Source organism: Vidua chalybeata, chromosome 2 (assembly GCF_026979565.1).
Source record: "Vidua chalybeata isolate OUT-0048 chromosome 2, bVidCha1 merged haplotype, whole genome shotgun sequence".
Taxonomy (NCBI): Eukaryota; Metazoa; Chordata; class Aves; order Passeriformes; family Viduidae; genus Vidua; species Vidua chalybeata.
In genome coordinates this window covers 89,223,222-89,241,118 of record NC_071531.1, presented here as the reverse complement: position 1 = coordinate 89,241,118, position 17,897 = coordinate 89,223,222, and the positions used below count along the sequence as shown (strand labels likewise).

Genomic DNA, 17,897 nt, shown 5'->3' with positions numbered 1-17,897 from the left:
ACTGAATTGCCACCAGAATCTGCTACTTTTTGCCCAGAGGTTTGTGTTTCACTATTTAATAGTAAAGGGCTCACCTTTTTTCTCAGGAATGAGAAACTTGTTTTCTCAGCATGTCCAAATCCTACTAGTTGAAAGAGAGGGGTTTGAATTGGAGTCATCGCTTTCATAGTGAGAAGAACTCACTAAAGCCCCAGTGTTTACCTGGGCAAATCCCTTTATATCTAAGCCATGTAGTTCTAGAAAATAAGCTTGTTCTGAGCAGTTATCCATTTTAAATCTAGTTCTTTAAAAGGGAAAGCAGATTCTAATTTGTGATCTGTAAAACTATTAAAAAATACAAATTTGCAGAATTTTTGCTTGTAAAACACTTCAAGTAATTTCAGGTTTGGTTAAGTAATTACATAAGAAGGGTGGGTTTTTTATGGAAGTAGCTTGATGAATATAAGCGCAGGAGTAGGAGCCAGGCTCCTCTAATTTTCTAATGTTTTTCCAAAGGATCCTCTGTGGCCATTGGCAAGTCACTAGAACTGTGTTGTTGTTAAAATAGCATTAACACCTACCTACCTCACAGGGATGTTGTGAGGATTAGCTTATGCCTATAAAATGCATTGAGGATCTGAGATGCTATGTAAATATTATATACTTTAATTTTAGTTTTGTGAGGTGTAAGATTTACTGTAATGAAAACAGAAGATTTTCATAATGGTAAAGCCCAGTAGAGGCAGCAGTGGTGCAGTATTCCCAGGACTGATCTACTGCAGTACAGTAATGCATGCTGTAAATTGTCATTTTTTCAATTACAGCCGATTGAAATGGCGGCTTTGTCTTACATAAGGTGAGATTCCCCACCAGTGTGCCTCAGTTCTGATCTTCTAAGAGAGAGGACAGTTATTGGTTATTCAGGCTTTGGTACCTCTGCTTGTGACAATTGCTGCATGTGGTGGTAGGGTTTTTGGTTTAATTTACTTTTGGGTTTTTTTTACATTTTTCTGCAAGGAACAAATACCACATGTTTCTCCCATGTCTGTTCCAGTCACTAAGTATAACCAAAGCCTAATGATAACAATTAAAATTTAAAGAGCCAGCCCTGCTTCCCTGCCCCCCCCCATAAATTAGCATTTGAGTAGCTTGTGTTCTGTTTTCAGTAAATTAGATTAATGTTTTCTAGCACTGATCATTAAGCAAATCATGAAGTGTGTTTTGCTCTAGAGCCTCAAACTCAACTATCTTATAAAACCCTTTTTTCAGTATGAGATTTCTTGGGGCTCTAGAAACTGAGAATTAAGATACCTCTGGCTTTCCCTTCTCTTCAGTGAATTAAAATTGATTCTGCTTTTTCATTTCTTCCCATTCCCTCCCCTGCTTTTCCTGTCCTTTTAAGCTGCTCTGAAGCAGATTTGAAAGGCCCTTCCAACCTCAAGAGGAAGATACTACTACCCATGTAATTTTCCAATCTGTTACAGCTTGATACTTGAAATTGATAAAAACCTCTCTAATAGTATTCGCCACACATTTCAATCTCCCATTAAACCATTCAGGAGTTTTTAATTAGGAAAAAAATATTTGTTCTCTTTGTGCAAAATAAGAAACTTTCATGCAGTGAACATGCAGTTTTAAGGCAATAAATGCTAGTACTGCTGTTGGTCAAGTGTGTAAATATTTTAAATGTGTCATTCAATACTGTGTTGAGTTTATATATTAAAAACACAGAGATTGAAGTGCTAGTTGATTTCAAGTATTGTTTTATCTGTACAGTTGAAGATATGAAGTAGCATATAAGTATTTCACGTTTTATTGCAATAAGACTTGGGAAATGGCTGTGTAATCAAGCCTTATCATGTCTGAATTTTCAATTTTGAAATGATCACTTTGTGTATTTTTAAGATCCTTAAGCAGGAAGAGGATAAAATTGTTTTCCACTAAAGACTTTTTTTATTTTGTTTTGGCCATGTGTGATTTGTGCGTATTCTTGTTTAATATTTTTCTAAAATCTCACCTGTGTTGAATCCCTGAAAAAGCATTTGTTATGCTTCCTTACAGTGGAAAAATAAGTAGCAACATGATCAAACCTTAGGCTATACCTTTTGCTCTTTGACTACAGTGAATGCACAGTAATTAGGTTAAAAGTTGGTGGAGTAACTTTAGCTTGCATCAGCACTTACGGCGTGAGTTTATCCATCAACAGAAAAAAGTGTGATTAGGGGTGCAACAGCAGTATCTCACACTGGACTGCAATTACCAGAAATGACTGTGAATATATAATCAGATTAATCTTTTCCCCCATCTTCCAAAAGAAGTTTTAAAATTACTTTTCAGGTCACTAATATTGGTGGCATTTGTCTACTCAAAAGGAATACTGATTTCTGGGTCTTTAATTTGTGTGTGTGTGTGTGTATTTAATCTAAACAGTTTTTATGATGGTATCTGGCACAGAAAGGTTCCCCAAGCTCATAATCTGTTCCTATGTAAGGAACATCTAACAGCATGTTACTTCATGGATATCAGATAAGTTCAGTTACAGGCAGCAGTTCCTAATGTGCTATAATACAATTACATTTAAATAAACTACAACTATTTTCTAGTGTCCCTCTCTTACTTCCATGCACTCACAACATTTAGAAAAGGGGAAAAAAAAAAAGCTTCACAAATCCTGAAAGTAAAACTACGCAACTACTATGGTAGTGACAGCTTGCTATATATCTTGGCTGTATGTATCACTAGAATTTTACTGGTTTCAAAAGTAAGATTATGCAGTTATATATTTATATTAGCATGGTTTTGTTCAGAGAATATTTTGGGGCGGGACAGAAACATTTAAGGTAATTTTGAGGAAATTCCTGAAAGCAATTAGTAAGACTAACAGCAGCGTATCCAAGAGCCTTTCATGTAGAAAATGGAACTATTCTGCTTACCTTAAATATAAGTCCTGGAATAAACTTGAACGATTTGGGTACAAAGCCTTTATTCACACTTGTTTGTCTAAGTATACACAAACCCCATCAATTTTGCCTTTTTGAAACTTATATTGGCTTCAGTTGTGAGTGGTGGAGTTGGTGGTGGATTTTTTCGTTCAGTGATTTGCCATGTCTTACAAGCAGAAAAGTACAAAAGTGCAACCCTCCAAGTGGAATTTGTCTGGACAGCCAACCAAGCAGCAGGTTGTACATGAACTGGAAGAGGGAAGGAGGAGGAGAAGAAAGTGATAACTTTGCAATCTTATCCAGAAAAAGAAAAACAGATCAATCTACAAGTGTAATTCTGTAATGTTTAACATGACATCTTGAAAGGGATTAGCAAAAGCCTGCCATTTTATCAACAAGTTTGTTGGGGGAAAGAGTACTGTTTTGGAATTCTGAAATGAAATGCAATACTATCAGTGTAAGTTTTGTTAATTAAATAATAAATTCCTGTTTATTTTGGAAAACATTCCAGACAAATCTATATATATCCAAAGAGAGCAAAGAAGCTACCCACTGTGACGGATACATAATTCAAGACTAGTTTTTCTGCTGTCTATATTTGAATCTTGTGGAACAGCTGTTTTCACTTTAACATCTATTAGATGGTATTGGATTTGATTTTCCTGACACGCTGTTGCCTTTACAAGTTAAAGCAAAGCTGTGGGTGTGATGTACTTCCCTTTTTATTCCTCTCTCTGTCTGGCCTACTGTTAATGGTTGTAAAGACAAATATGTTTGATTTGCTTTAACTTACTGTTTTGGATGCTGCAGTTTAGGTTTGTGGCATATTCAGACTGCTTCCTGTCTCTGTGTTCGGTGTTCCCTGAATGAAATTCATCACTAGACTCCAACACAAGTATTGATTTAAAAGCCTCACTGGTAACTTGGTTTAAAAAGCTGTCAGGACATTTGCTTTAGTTTTGGAACTGCACCAATACTATTAATGGTCTTTTGTTCATTGAAATGATTGTTGTAACTCACAAAAAAAAAAACCCCAAAGCCAAAAGCCCACCACCACACTGTGGAATCTCTAGGAAGATCACTGGTGTCCTCACACAAGATCAACACTACTTTGGGGAAGGCTTATATTCTTCTGCCACTTTAAGGAAGGACTGTTCTTCTGAAGTACTTTTTGCCTGCTTTTAGGCTGTTATGCACTTTCATGATTTCTTAACAAACTACTGTTAAAATGTACTGTAACATGGATTTTGATAAGCGCACATGTATTTAAACAATTCACTCAGCCTCAGGAAAGCTGGAAAAATTGGATACCTGTTTTGTATCTTGGTTAAAATGTTTGTTACCTGCATCTCTTAAGATGGCCAGATAATGACTAGATCCTACAAGTGTAACTATTTAAGATACCAGTATAGTCTGTAAAAGGAGGACAGTGTAATTTTGCTTTAGGGACAGAGAAAAGGGTGTCCTTCTCTTATTTTTCTTAGAGGTATATATATAATCTGAATTGGAGTTTCAAAAGCAGAAAGCAGTAATAAACCCCATTTACTGTTCAGGAAAAGAAATGTTTTCTTTCGTAACACTATCTGATTTCTATTTGCTTCCTTCTCCTTAAAGAGTGTGTGTGAAATAAGTGCAGAGGTATGTGTAGGAAAAACTGTAAAATCTGCTGCTGTACATGTTTGCTACTTGACTGCATTTTCTGTTCCACTTTAATTTTACTGGTTTTGCTAAATATATTTTATATATTTTCCTTCCTGCTTCTTGTGATGGCAGAGTGATTACATCTTCTGGGGGAAAAAGCAGAAACAACCATGGTAAAGGCTTTGGGGTCAGATAATGCTATGAAGGTTGGATGTTACCATGTATCTCGGGACATTTTTAAGAGAACTGTGTAACTCAGAAGCCATGGTAAAATCTATGGGGATGTGAAAATGTACAGAAGTATAGATACTGCTAATTCTGTTGAAGGGTTGGGTGGGTTTTCTTTTTTCAAATACTTGTAAAGTCTGTTTTAAATGTCAATACCACTAGGTGGTATTAAGTGACTAGTGGTCACTTGTGTAGAGCATTTTTCTGTCTGAAAGCTGTAGCCCTCTGTGGATCCTGAATCACTTCCAAGGAATGCACAAAGTCTGGCAAAATATAAAGAAGTCACGGGGATCCTGTATCACTGTGATGTTTCTAAGATTTCTAGCTTAGAAACATAGAGAAAGAGTTGGGACTCCATGAACTACTTAAAGATGAAAGCTTACTTCTGTACGAGAATTCATGGAGTGACTGCAAGTTCTGAAGAGGCTGACTGACAGTCTGTCCTTCCATTGTGCCACAAGGTCTTGGGAAGCTGTGGTGCACCTGGCCCACACAGCCACCCCATGGGGCTCCAACACACATTTGATTCTCCATCTGTAGGGGGAACAGCTTGGGAGTGAAAGTAAACTTGCAGCAAGCTTTGCTTGCAAAGAGGAGGTGTTGCAGGTTGTTTTCTAAGTAGAATATTTTCTCTTTGCTGTTTCCCATCATCACAAGTAGGATTATGTTATTAACTAGAAATAATCCTTCTATGGTTGTAAAGCACTGCATGTTTTGCTGCCTTCCAAATCCATGTGCAGTTGGTTTGCCAGCTCTGAACATGTTGAGGGGTTTTTTTAGTGAGGGTTTTTGGAGGTTTTTTTTTGAAAAGTTAATAGAAGTTTTTTAGACTTAATGGCAACAGGAAAGATTCTACAATTAGAATTTAATAATCTATTTTCATAGTAATTAAACCTAATTATACTTTTTCATATGGCTATGGCTTGTGCTACAGTGAGAGCAAAACTAGAATTTCATTAGTAAAAATAAAAACTCAAACCCCGAAATAGAAATGCCCTGTGAGTACAAGTTGCTATTGCATTCCAGGATAGAACTGTGTTTTTAAACACTGTTTCAGATCTAGCAAGTGCATTAGGGAAGAGGCAGTGATCTATATCATCAGGTTTGTCTCAAGGACATTGGTATCACTGCTGTGTGACATGGGTCTGTCAGTGAAAGGACAGGGAAGATAGATAACTGGAAATATCTGTCTGCAAAAAATATTAGGGAACAATAAAACCCAATTGCTAATACGAAATTTCTTTCAGGGTGCACTTTACAGGTATTCCTGTGTTTGTGATTCATTTGTCCTCGCATCGCAAAGGAATTGCAGCCAGAGATAACCTGGGTTTTTTCCTTCCTACAGGGTCACTTGAGCTCCTTTGGAGCTTTGCTTCTAGAACTGTCTTGTAACAGGATTCAAGCAAGGACTGTGTTTGCTGCCAAGCAGTATCTGATAGCATAACCTAAATAATGTCACCCTGTCAGCCCACCCCCAAGCCCCCAAACAGCCATGTGCCCTTATGTGATCTGTCTAACCTTTCTGGTGGGGAGGAACTGCTTGTCAAGGGGCAGTCTTCTGCTCTGGGAAACCTGGACTGAGAGCGTGTGTCATCCCAGTCTCATTTCTACTTTCATTATCAGCCCTGTGCAGAATGTTTTTGATGTAAAACGCCTTACAAACATGCATGAAATAGGGAGATTACTGAAGTGTCATTTCACTGTAGTACCTAAACCACATTTATTGCTGCACTCAGTAATGCTATATAGGTATCAATATCAAGACAATTTCACTTTCCACAATGCAGGGAAAAGGGGTTGGTTTGTTTGTTTTAAATTACAGCAGTGGTGGTAGCATGGATAGATATGGATGTCCTCCATATGTCACAGTCTTCTGTGCTGGGATGAAGACTTTATTTGGCAAGAACTTTCAAAGACAAAGTAGGTAAAGCACTGAATGCCAGATCCAGACTGCAAAGAAGTCTTTTAAACCAAATGAAAATGCCCACAGTTCTCTACTGTCATGAAACACTTTGTTTCCACATGAGAGAGGTTAGGGAAAGGAAAAATTGGCTTATCCCTATATCTTGTGGTGGCGAGAAAATTTGATTCTCTGCTGCTTATGTAAGCTGTGCTGCAAAAATATTTTATCATTAATTTAGTAATTCTGTCTTCCAAAGCAATAGTTCTGCTCTGTTCATTAATGCCCAGTGCTGGGCCCATGGCTTTCTGTTCAGCCACAGTGAAATGTTGTGGCAGATGAAGACTGAGCAGGTTGTAGGTAAAACAGTAGTTTCTTACTCAGCGCAATGCTGATACAACTTCTTGCTCTGGAGAACATGAGAAGAGTCTGCTGTTGGGTTAAGTAATCTGATGGGCAACCTCCTATGAGTTGGATTCAAGGAGAGTTATTGAGTGAGACAGAGACAACACTATGCACATAACTTTTACAAACATCAGACTTTATAAAGAAAGAATGAGAGAAATGGGTGAGCTTTTTGGGGCAGTGAGATCATGAGAGGTGCCAGAAAAGCGTGTTGTGCCTACACATGAGAAACAGGGAAACGGGAAGTTTTTATGACCAAAGGGAAAGATACAATGAATTAAATTTTTCCCCTCTGCTTTAGTGAGACCCCACCTCGAATACTGCTTCCAGCTCTGGGGTCCCCAGTACAAGGATATTGCCCTCTTGGAGCAAGTCCCAGGGAGGGACTTGATTAGAGGCGGGGAATACCTCTCACATGAGGGAAGGTTAAGAGAATTGGGATTGTTCGGCCTGGAAAAGAGAAGGATTTGGGGTTACCTAACTGTGGTCTTCCATTACCTGAAGGGAGCCTACAGAAAGATTGAGAGAAACTTTTTACATGGGTATATAGTGACAGGACAAGGGGGAATGACTTCAAACTGAAAGCAAGTATGTTTAATGAGGTATTAGAAAGAAATTCTTTTCTCTGACAGTGATGAGGCACTGGAATAGGTTGCCCAGACAAGATTTGGATCATCCCTAAAAGTGTTCAAAGCCAGGTTGGATGGGGCTTGAAGCAACCTGGGATAGTGGAAGGTGTTCCTGCCCATGGCAGTGGGATTGAAACTAGATGGTCTTTAAGGTCCCTTGCAACGCAAACCATTCTATGATTTTATGAAGTTAAACAAGGAAGGTATTTTAAAACTTGCTATCTTTTGAAAGCATCTAAGAATCGGCTCGACTTCTATTTGTATGCAAGAAAGGGAACTTGTTCGAGCCTGCTAATGCTGAATAGAAATGGAAAGCCTGGACAGGAGAGCCAGATGTAGAAAACCAGTTTGGGGCGCTGGGCTGCGGTGCAAGGAAGAAGCTGGCGGCTTCTGAACACTTGCCATCTGACTCGGGGGATGCCTGTGCTCTCCGAGTCAGACAGGCCGGGTGCCTGAGGCAGTCTCGGCCCCCAGCCCAGGCTCCCGTACGCGTCGCACATCCCGGCACGCACGCAATTCCCGGCGCGCTCGCGGTCGGGCCGGCCGGGCCGGGGCCGGCAGCTCCGCCTGGCCCCGCCGCGTCCAGCAGGGGGCGCGCGGCCCCGGCCGGAGCGGCGCGCGCGGCCCGGGGGGCGGGGCTTGGGGCGAGCTGCGCGCGCGCGGAGGCAGCCGGCGGGCGGTGAGTGGCGCGAGGGCCGCGCGCGGGGCGGGAGCGCGGCCCGGGGCCAGCGCGCGCGGCCGCCCGCCCGGGACCGCCGTGAGGGCGGCGGCGCTCCCGCCCAGGGGTGGCGGGGCCGGAGCGGCGCGGAGCCCCCTCACCGCCCCCTCACCGCCCCGTCATCGCCCCCTCACCGTCCCGTCACCGGCCGACCCCGCTGCGCCCCGCGGGCGATGGCGGCCGAGGCGCGGACGGGCTGGCTGGGGTCACGCCGGGCTCCCACCCGGGGGTTCTGTGTGGCCGCAGGGTGCCCTCGGAGCGATACACGGGGGAGGGCACAGCAGGAAAGGGCCCTCTCCGGGAACCGTCCGTGTCCCTTCCGCCACGTGTAGGAGGGACCAGCGATCCCGAGCCCTGCCTGCGCGTCTTCCGTGGGACACATCATATTTTCCTTTCTCTTGAAGTAGCCACCAGGCTACTTCTGACTTTACTTTGTTAATCCAGTGCAGTTTCTGTGTATTTGATAATCCTCTGAGAGCTTCTCTTCAATGAACTTTCTGTGCGACTTTGGCGCATTGTAAAATTCCGGCTTTTGAGGTATCAAGGCACAAGTCCAGACATTTAGTAGCTTTCCAGTCTATTAGATCAGGACTTCTCAACCTTCAGGCAGGTGGTTGCAGCCCTTTCCAGGTGATTTTCATTACGGTTGCACACCACTGGCCATCTTTTCTCGATGTGTGCTATAAACACTGTGGATGATGAGCTGCTTGTCTCAAAGACTGACTTGGGCAGCTTGGGAAAAATGCAGACAACTAGATTTAACTCCGTTTCATACTCTCTGTCTTTTGATCAAGGTTACTCTTAGAATAAGATCTTTTCTGAAGTTGCACATGTGCTTTTTATATTCTTGGTAAAAGATCTAAAGGGCTAACACTGTCCTCTTCTTCCTCCTTCCCAGTGGTGAGCAGCATGGCTTTCCAGATTTATTTCTATTCCATGGCCTTTTAGCAGTCTTCCCTAATGTTTTCTTATCACCTGTTCTCCACATGATCATAACTACAGGTGAAATAAAGGTACGGGGGACCAAAGACTGTTACTTTTTCCATAGTGTTTATTTTGAGTATTTTTTCCTCTGTTTTATAATTTGGCTATATATATATATAAAAAAAAAGACTTTTCATACATGACTGCCAGAACCTATTGTTAAATACTTACAACATTGTTTAGTGGACAAGGCCTTCGAGTCTCCTGTGCTGCTCTTATCCCTCTTAATTTATTTTTTGTTTTCTTTGGAGAGCTTGCACTCTGTAGTGATGACATTTGCCTGAACAGTGCCTCAGCTAATAAGAGAGAGATTGAGCTGTGGGCAGGGGAAGGGACTGAGGAGTCTGCAGGGACATCCACCCCCTTCATCCTACCTGCTGCACTGCAGCTCACATGGTATAATTTGTCACCTCATTTTTCATGTTTTATGGGTAGATCTGGCCCTTTAGGGACTGGTAGCATTCAAATTTGCCATTTTACCCTATGAACACAGCCCCTCCTGTTCCTCTCTATCTGAGGGAGCTTACCTCCTTTTCTGGTGTTTTCCTTTAGGTGGACTTTGACTTCACTGTGGATGTTGCTTTTCTAAACCTTACACAGTGTTCTTGAGCTGTTCTTGGATATGTGATTTTCCCCTGTGTGGCTTTCAGAGAGTGTCTGTGTGAGGATAGAGCATGGTCTGCCTGTGGAGGGACCCCGGGCCTGGGGCAAGCAGGAATTGGTCAACTGGAGCCTCAGGGGCCTTGGGAATTAAGATTGTAAAGATTCCCTAAGTGTCAGAGGCACTGTGGGATTCTGTGCTTCTTCCCATCCTCATGTTGAACTTTCAGGGTTGCTTCTGGACTTGAGAGCAGTGAATTTTCTGGAAGGGGTAATGAAGGGATTTCAAACAGTAGAACTGTCTCCCTTGAAGGAATTTACAAGTCTTGTACACATAAACTCATTTTAAGGGTTTTCTGATGTAGTTCTTAAGCATGAGAATGTGTTCATGTTAATAACCCGAGTCAGTATATGCATTCAGAAAAATATATTGAATTTTGGAGGCATTTGTAATAGTTGTACATAATATTTCTACCATATGTTCTGAGTTACCTCTCCTTGCAGAACCTCACAGTTTATTACTTCTTGGTTCCTAAGGCTTTAATTTACAAACCAAAAGGAAGAATATAAAAAAATCAACTAAAAATTATTAATAGATAAAAGATCTCTATGGCCTATAATTTAATTTTAATAATAATATAATAAACTTTAAATAATAATGTAATAATGTAAATATTGTCAAAACATTTGTGTTTTGTTCAATGAAAAACTAGGGGAAAAATAATGATTTTGGTTTTACTAGGTAGCTTGCCTCCGCAATTCTCTTGTGTGAGGCTGATGCCATAGGATCTTTGGGCTGTGAACAAGTCCCTCTTTGGCCAGCCTGGCCTGAGAAGCCAGCAAGCCAGTAAATTATACTCTGGAAAAGCCAGGTTTTGCAGGTAAGAGCTTTCCTTAGGTGCGTACTGTGTCAGAGGAATGGCAGAGTTTTCTCCCAGTGCCAGGGTAAAGTACCATTTTTCCAGCAAGCAGGAGGAAGTTGTTTTAGGAGACGTCATCTTGAAAGCTCTGTTAGAGCAGAAGGAAAGGGTGGAAGGGGAGGAGACTGCCAGTTCTGGCACTCTCCTTGTGATTCAGGGAATGAGGAGAGGAAAAACCTTGATCAGCTCCACTTGAAATTGCTCAAAATGTTCACTCACTGTTCAGGTGGCTGGTGGCTCTCAGTGACTTCTGCATAATGCAGGCATATCCCTGTCTCCAGGCTCTGTTAAAGGCATTGCTCGTGTGCTGGTTCTTAGGGTGGATGCAGGGAAAATGGGTTTCTTGAGTTCTCTCCAGTTTTCTCCAGTTCTTTTCACTGGCTGAGTCCTTTCCGGCACCTCCGTTCCACGAGGTGGCACCGTTCCTTGGGAGAGGCTGCTGTGCTGCCTGGGGTCAGAGGGCTCAGGGATGCTGCTTGGCAGAGCCCAGATCAGGAGCTTTCTGAAAATGGCTGTGCTTTACCATTGGTACATACCGTGTCTTTTTGGAGCTTCTTTACTGCCTTTTTTTTTTTTTTTTTTTTTTTCCTTCTTGTAGATTTGTGGCATTTAGAGTAATCTTTTTATGGCATGGAAGTTAAAACCAGGTGATGCTGAGCTAGAATGCTAGTTTAGTTCATTTGGAGTCAAAATTATGTGGCTTTTGAACATGGGAAGGAATGACCAATAGCTATCATTATTTCTAGGAAGGAAGGGAATAATTTCTGTAGGATTTTCCAGATCCACAGGAAACCAAGAGCTGTAATGTCAACTTCCCTGTAAGAACACAAGCCAAATCCATGTTGTACAGAAAGGGAACAGTGTTGCTGCTCTTCCTGAATTCTCTGTGGAGACTTGTTATTTCCAATTGGCCTCTCACTGATTTAAGAGCGCTTAAGTAGAGGGTATAAGTTTTCTTTTGTTAGGAGGTTTTCCTAGTTAGCTGCATTCTCGGTGGAAGTTATTTTACATCAAAGATTATGCTGTTTTAAAAATCATTCACCATTGAAAAGGGTTAATTTAATTAATTTCTTTTTTCTTGTTGACATCTAAGAAAATGGACGATGATGATGACATTCCCCAGCTTTCATCCCATACGTTGGCTGCCCTCCAGGAGTTCTATTTGGAACAGCAGCAGAGAGAGGGCATGAAGACCTCCCAAGGGTTTAATCAATATTCCATTGGCTCAATAGAAGAAGACTGGGTAAGAAACTATAAATTTCAGTGAATGAAGCGCAGATAGAGGCCTAGTCCTGACCATGTTTATTTTGTGGCTGGATAATGAAATTAAAGAGGGGAGCACTCAAGATGTTCCTGTTAATGGATGGCAACACTGTAGGGAGATTTGCTTTAGTATTAAATCTGGATATAGTTGTTTGCTCCACATGTGCATGGGGGGTGCAAACTGAAAGTACATGGAGAGGGAATAGAGCTGCTAACAGAAAGCTGCTTCTGGAAATTTTAACTCCAGCCTGGCATGTGATAGTAGTAAAGACTCTTCCCTGAGTCTGAGACAAACATAGTGTAACAAGACCAAATGATCTTTCCTTTCGCTTTTTTTTTTTTTTTTTTGTGTGTGTGTGTGTGTGTGTTTTATTTCTTTATTTTTGTGGATGACTAGTTTGCTGCTTGTTTTTACTTGTGACAGACTGGTTTCTGATTTGTCTCTGGGTTGGGTTTTTTTTGGTCTTCCTTTTTCTGATCCATTCTGATTTAGCTTTCTTATCCTTTTCTTTCTTCCCATACTGTCACTTTTCAAGGTCCTTTTTCCTGATCTGCTGAAGGAACTCAATTTAAGAGCACATAAATAATGTGCATCTGCATATTAGTTTTGAAATACCTTGTCGGTGGTTTGGATTTCTTGGTTTTCCTGATACTGCAGTTCATGCTTTGGAAACACAGAGTGTGAGGTACCTGCTGCATATCACTAGATTACAGAAGTAGGAAGACTGTCAGGAAAACAGTCCCCTTTCCAGCTTTACAGGTTGTGAACTGAGAAGTTGCTGTGGATTGTGGTTTTCTTCACTTATGACTCACCACACGTAAGGCCGCATAGCATAGTGAGGAGATTTGATGTTGTTTGTAATCGTGCATTTTCTTTCTCAGCAACTGAGCCAGTTTTGGTACAGTGATGAAACTGCATCGTGCCTGGCTAAGGAAGCAGTTCTGGCAGCTGGAAAAGGTGGCAGGTAAGTTTTAATAATTGTGTTGTAGGTTTAACATGTCTCCTCTGCAAATATTTTGTTTCTGCTATGTAGACAAGAGCATGCAGTTTAATTCATTACTGATTGTACTTCAGTTTTGTTCAACTGAGATACTGCAGAACTGCTTTGATGTTATTTAGTTAATAGTTTATACTGATCTTCCTGTTTATCATTTCATTGAATGTTGTAGGCTGTGCCTTGTAAAAGTTTACTAGTAATCTTTTTAATTTTTTGAGGAACACAAAGTGCTTCAGAGCACATTATTGACTTGTAATTATTTTCTTAGTTTTGTATTATGTTTCTGTAGAACAGATGGAAAAAACTTGGATTTCTTTCTACTTCTATAAACAGTAATTTTAAATTTTTTGAGTGTACTTCTTTGCTTTTCTGCAACAAGACTTTCTCTGTAATTAAGCTTAAGATCTTTATGTAGCATGGGGTTCAACAGGTAATGACTTTCATACTTAAGACTTTGTTACTAAAGCAATTAATTGTTAGAATGGAGGAAGAATACTTTACATTTTTGTGACTAATGTTTAAAATGTTTTCCCAAAGCCTCTCTGAGGACTGCTGTAGAGTTTTGTTGCTGTTATTTGCCTTTTAAAATTACAATTTCAAGTTATTATGTGTTTTTTCAGGATAGCATGCATTAGTGCACCAAGTGTGTACCAGAAACTGAAAGAACAGGATGGTGAGGATTTTTCCGTGTGTATACTGGAGTATGACAGAAGGTTTTCTGTGTATGGACAAGAGTTTATCTTCTATGATTACAACCACCCTTTGGACTTACCTGAAAATCTCCTGCCACACAGTTTTGACATCGTAATAGCAGATCCACCCTATCTGTCTGAGGAGTGTCTTCAAAAGACTGCAGAGACCATCAAATACTTAACAAAAGGAAAGATTCTGCTTTGCACAGGTATAACTAACAAAAATATTAGGTCCTCTTAAGTAGCTTTTTTCTCTCTTTCTAATGACAAACTTACATGAGACAAATACTAACTCAATAATGCTGAATTATCATCAATTTAAGGAGGAATTCTAAGCTTTTTATTTGAGTACTTGAGTTCAACCTTTATTTTAAACAGAAGCGGGTGTTAATAGTTCAAGTCAGTCCATTTTCCCTATGGCATTATGAATTTTACTAAATTTTTGAGGAATTATAAGATCATCCAGCAAAATTTCAGAAATATAATTTTTCTTGTAGAAGGGCCACTCTCTATAATTGCAGTGATTGAAATCTGGGAATGGCAAACATAGGTGCAAGTTATTGTTTATGTTTTAGGCACTGAAATACAGCAGGAGGAATTAAAAAGCAGTAATAAAAGCAGAAACCAGATAACTAGATATCTGTACTTGTGGGTCCTTCTTTAGGAAGGTGCAGTTGCTGTTTTGAGAAGTGATGTGTGTCTACCCAAGTCATGGCTTCTCTTAAACTGTTTTGTTATTACTGTATTGTTATCTGAAGACATCTGGGAAACCTTTCCAAAAAGCAAAGGTCAAAGCCCCTCTGTATGTACAATTTGGGGGAACGCAACCAAGCAGGCAAAATAAAGAAAAATTAAAATAATGTGGCCATAGAAAGCCTGCTCCTTGGTTTAAGTGCACATGGCAGTCAGACACAAGGGTGGTTCTCAGAAGTTTTTCCCTAGAATGGATAGGTGGTCCTTCAGTTTACTGCTCAAAGTAGTGATTTCTCAGTGTGTAGCTGCAAATATCACTCCGTGGTTTATGTAAGTGAAAGAGTAGATGTAATCTGTTTGCATTTCCCACGGCTCGCTACCATTTAACTTCCTTGGAATGTAGCAAGAAGACTGAGTTCAAGTTTGGTTTCTGTAAAAAGGGCACTGATACCCTCTACTTATTTTTATGACATTTCTTGGACATTCATTTCCTTGGAATGTCTTCCATTCTTCTAGATTTACTTTTAAGTTTCCCAACAGATTCTGTTCTTAAGGAAGGCTGAGAGTGTAGTTGCTTTAAGCCTGCCTTCCTTAAAAAAAAACAGGCTCTCTATGTATGCATTTGGGAGGAGCTATTTAAAAAGTTCAAACATTCTGTTACTGTTTTTTCTTATTTAATACCAATTATTTTTGCTGCAGGTGCAGTCATGGAGGAAGAGGCAGCAAAGCAACTTGGTGTGAAGATGTGCAGGTTTATTCCAAAACACTCACGAAATTTAGCCAATGAATTTCGATGCTATGTGAACTATGCTTCTGGACTGGACTGATTCTCCTAAGATCATCTACAAATCTACAACTTCTTCAGTCAAGCTTCTTTCTGTTAACTGTCAGTTATGCCACAGTTCTCAGGGCTGAAATAGTCGGCTCTGAGTACTGTTTTCTGGGATAACTGGAATCAACACGGTGTGATAGCCTCTCTCTCTTAAATGAGTAAGCATTTGCAGTTACTGTGTTTCATATTAGGTAAATGCAGACCAAGCAATGCAGGTGCTGGATAATGGGAACTTCTTTGTTAGAGTTTCATTTTAACTGGTAGCTTTTACCATTTGAGGACACAACAGTGACCTCTTTGAAGTGATTTTAGCTTATAACAACACATAGGTGTTTGCCTTGCAGCCATCAGAATCGTCATTGCCAAAGAACTTGATACTTCTGTAGTAATGTGACCCAAACATGTCCCTTAAATCTTGAACCATAATGGCTCTGATTAAATATAATGCCTGCATTTTAATAATTTCAGTATCAAACTAAAGAGGATCTACAGGTATGTCAAGTTACAAGAATGGTTATGGTATTTTTTTCCAGTTGCCTGGTTTTATCTTTTTCTCTTGTTCCACAGACAGCAGCAGAGCAGTAGAATAGAAGCATCTTAAAAATCATTGAATCTTACAAAGCCACTGAGGATTAACATATTGATAAACTCCCACTGTTTCAAATAGAAACATGTTAGATTTTATATTCAAGGTTTGGACTATATTTCAGTCAAAATAGATGATAAATTGGAAAAGCGTTGCATAAGTAGAGATTTTTGATAACTGGGAATTTTAAACTCGGTTTTGACTAACCTTTTGACTACACTACTGAAGTATTTCTGTGTGGAAATTAGTTCATAAATTTCAAGGCACTCAACACTTTTATAATCTCTAAAAACACTCTACAAAACACAAGCACTTGTCTTTGTATGTCATACTGTGTAAAGGCTAACAGAAATGCTGCATCTACAAAACAAATCACGTAAAATCAAGTACTAAATTTATTTTGTGGTGGCAATAAGCCTAATTAAGCTTGTGAGGTGAGACTTTTTATAAGGCAGTGATAATACTCACGTTTCTGCTGTTTGGATGCAGATTTTCCCATCTGGTGGAGTAAACAGCAGAGCAGGAATAATATAGATGGATTATAATCCTCTCTCAGTGCTCAGAGAATGGTGTTGTCTGAGCTGAACACAACAGTGGTTCATAAATACCCACCCAAGCCACTCCCCATTTTCCAAGAGATCTGTTTGCTTCCTAAGGCTTTTCCCTCCTCACATTTTATACCTGCTGCTTCCTCCCTGCATGTAGTGTTCCTGGGTTCCGTGGTAACAGTTTTCTTCCTCTTTCACACGCCTTGGTTTCTGTCAGGCTGGTCACAGGTTTTGTTAAAACAAGGGATGTGCAGCAGAGGAAGCGCTCATGGAGAACAGGCACTGGCCTCTCCTTGCTGCTGAGCCAGAATTCCCCTGAAAATTATTGTCCACAGGTGAAATACACCTGGGTTTAGTTGTTTTCTGGGAGGCTACACCATCACTTTCATGTGGCCCGTTTGAAAATAAAGCAAACCAGAATGGTAACTGCATAGCTCTTGGCACTAGTCTGTACTTTAAACTGCTTTATTACCTCAGTGTCTTGCACACCAAGCAGATGGAGACAATGAGGTAACTCATGAAACTTTGTTTTTAACTACATAGAGGCTTCAAGTGGGACAGGTATGATTGCCAGAAGGGATGATACTGTTCCCCTGCCACCCACCTAAATTAGAATGTGCTGTTCAAATCGAAGCCTCACCTATTTTGCTGCTTTGTTCACTTCCTTTTGGTTAATGTGTATTACTGGGCTCTCCATAGCAAAGTTAAAAGTCAACTTTGCTAACTTCATCAGAGATATTTCTTAAAAAGATAAAAGTGCACCATTCAGTTGTACCATGAAGTTCACTTCCAAGAAAATCACTGCTGCTTCTCACAGGTAGGTCAGACTGCTTTGAAAGGGGGCACTGTGAAGATGCATAGTTACTGAACTGAGGGTACATGAAAATCTGTGCAGATGCATTTAACAGAGCAGCCCATTGTCCACCAGCTTCTCTCTTAAAAGTGAGTGCAGGCAGCTGCCCAAGCAGCTTGACTAGTGGCATTTACAGCCTTCAACAGTGATGGGAGGTAAGCTATTTTTGTCATATTTTATTCCAAAGAAGTAGCTGTTTCTGAGAAGGGTACAAGTCACAAAAATCCATAGTGAATTTGTGTTTTGTGCCAGCGTGGTAACTTTAAGAAATAGTATGTGGCAGCAAAACCCTCTTTTCTTCTGTAACAGGATTGTGAATAAAAATGTCAGTGTCAAGTAGTGACTGACTGTACCGGGGTGTCTCATGGATGGACTTTCTGTTGGAACAGACGGTGGTGAAGTGTCAGCACCGTGCTCCTTTTCCAGTGGCAGTTATGACTGCACTGTCATATGTGCTACAGCCTCTTTAACTACCCTAGTTCATGG

The 17,897-nt window shown here is 40.4% G+C and overlaps 1 protein-coding gene across 5 annotated transcripts; it reads left to right on the top strand.

The window, feature by feature from the left end:
• The first annotated feature begins 8,384 nt into the window (after positions 1–8,384).
• On the top strand, positions 8,385–17,745 carry EEF1AKMT1 (EEF1A lysine methyltransferase 1). Of its 5 annotated transcripts, none has more exons than XM_053936205.1 (5): positions 8,385–8,403; positions 12,040–12,189; positions 13,092–13,174; positions 13,828–14,108; positions 15,292–17,745. In XM_053936205.1, the coding sequence occupies exons 2-5, from the start codon at positions 12,043–12,045 to the stop codon at positions 15,417–15,419; spliced, it is 639 nt and encodes a 212-aa protein (XP_053792180.1). In that variant the 5' UTR covers positions 8,385–8,403; positions 12,040–12,042; the 3' UTR covers positions 15,420–17,745. The 5 variants fall into 5 exon arrangements, with proteins under 5 accessions (XP_053792180.1, XP_053792177.1, XP_053792181.1 ...); XM_053936202.1 differs by lacking the exon at positions 8,385–8,403 and adding an exon at positions 8,540–9,455; XM_053936206.1 differs by lacking the exon at positions 8,385–8,403 and adding an exon at positions 8,972–8,979.
• Positions 17,746–17,897: the final 152 nt, after the last annotated feature.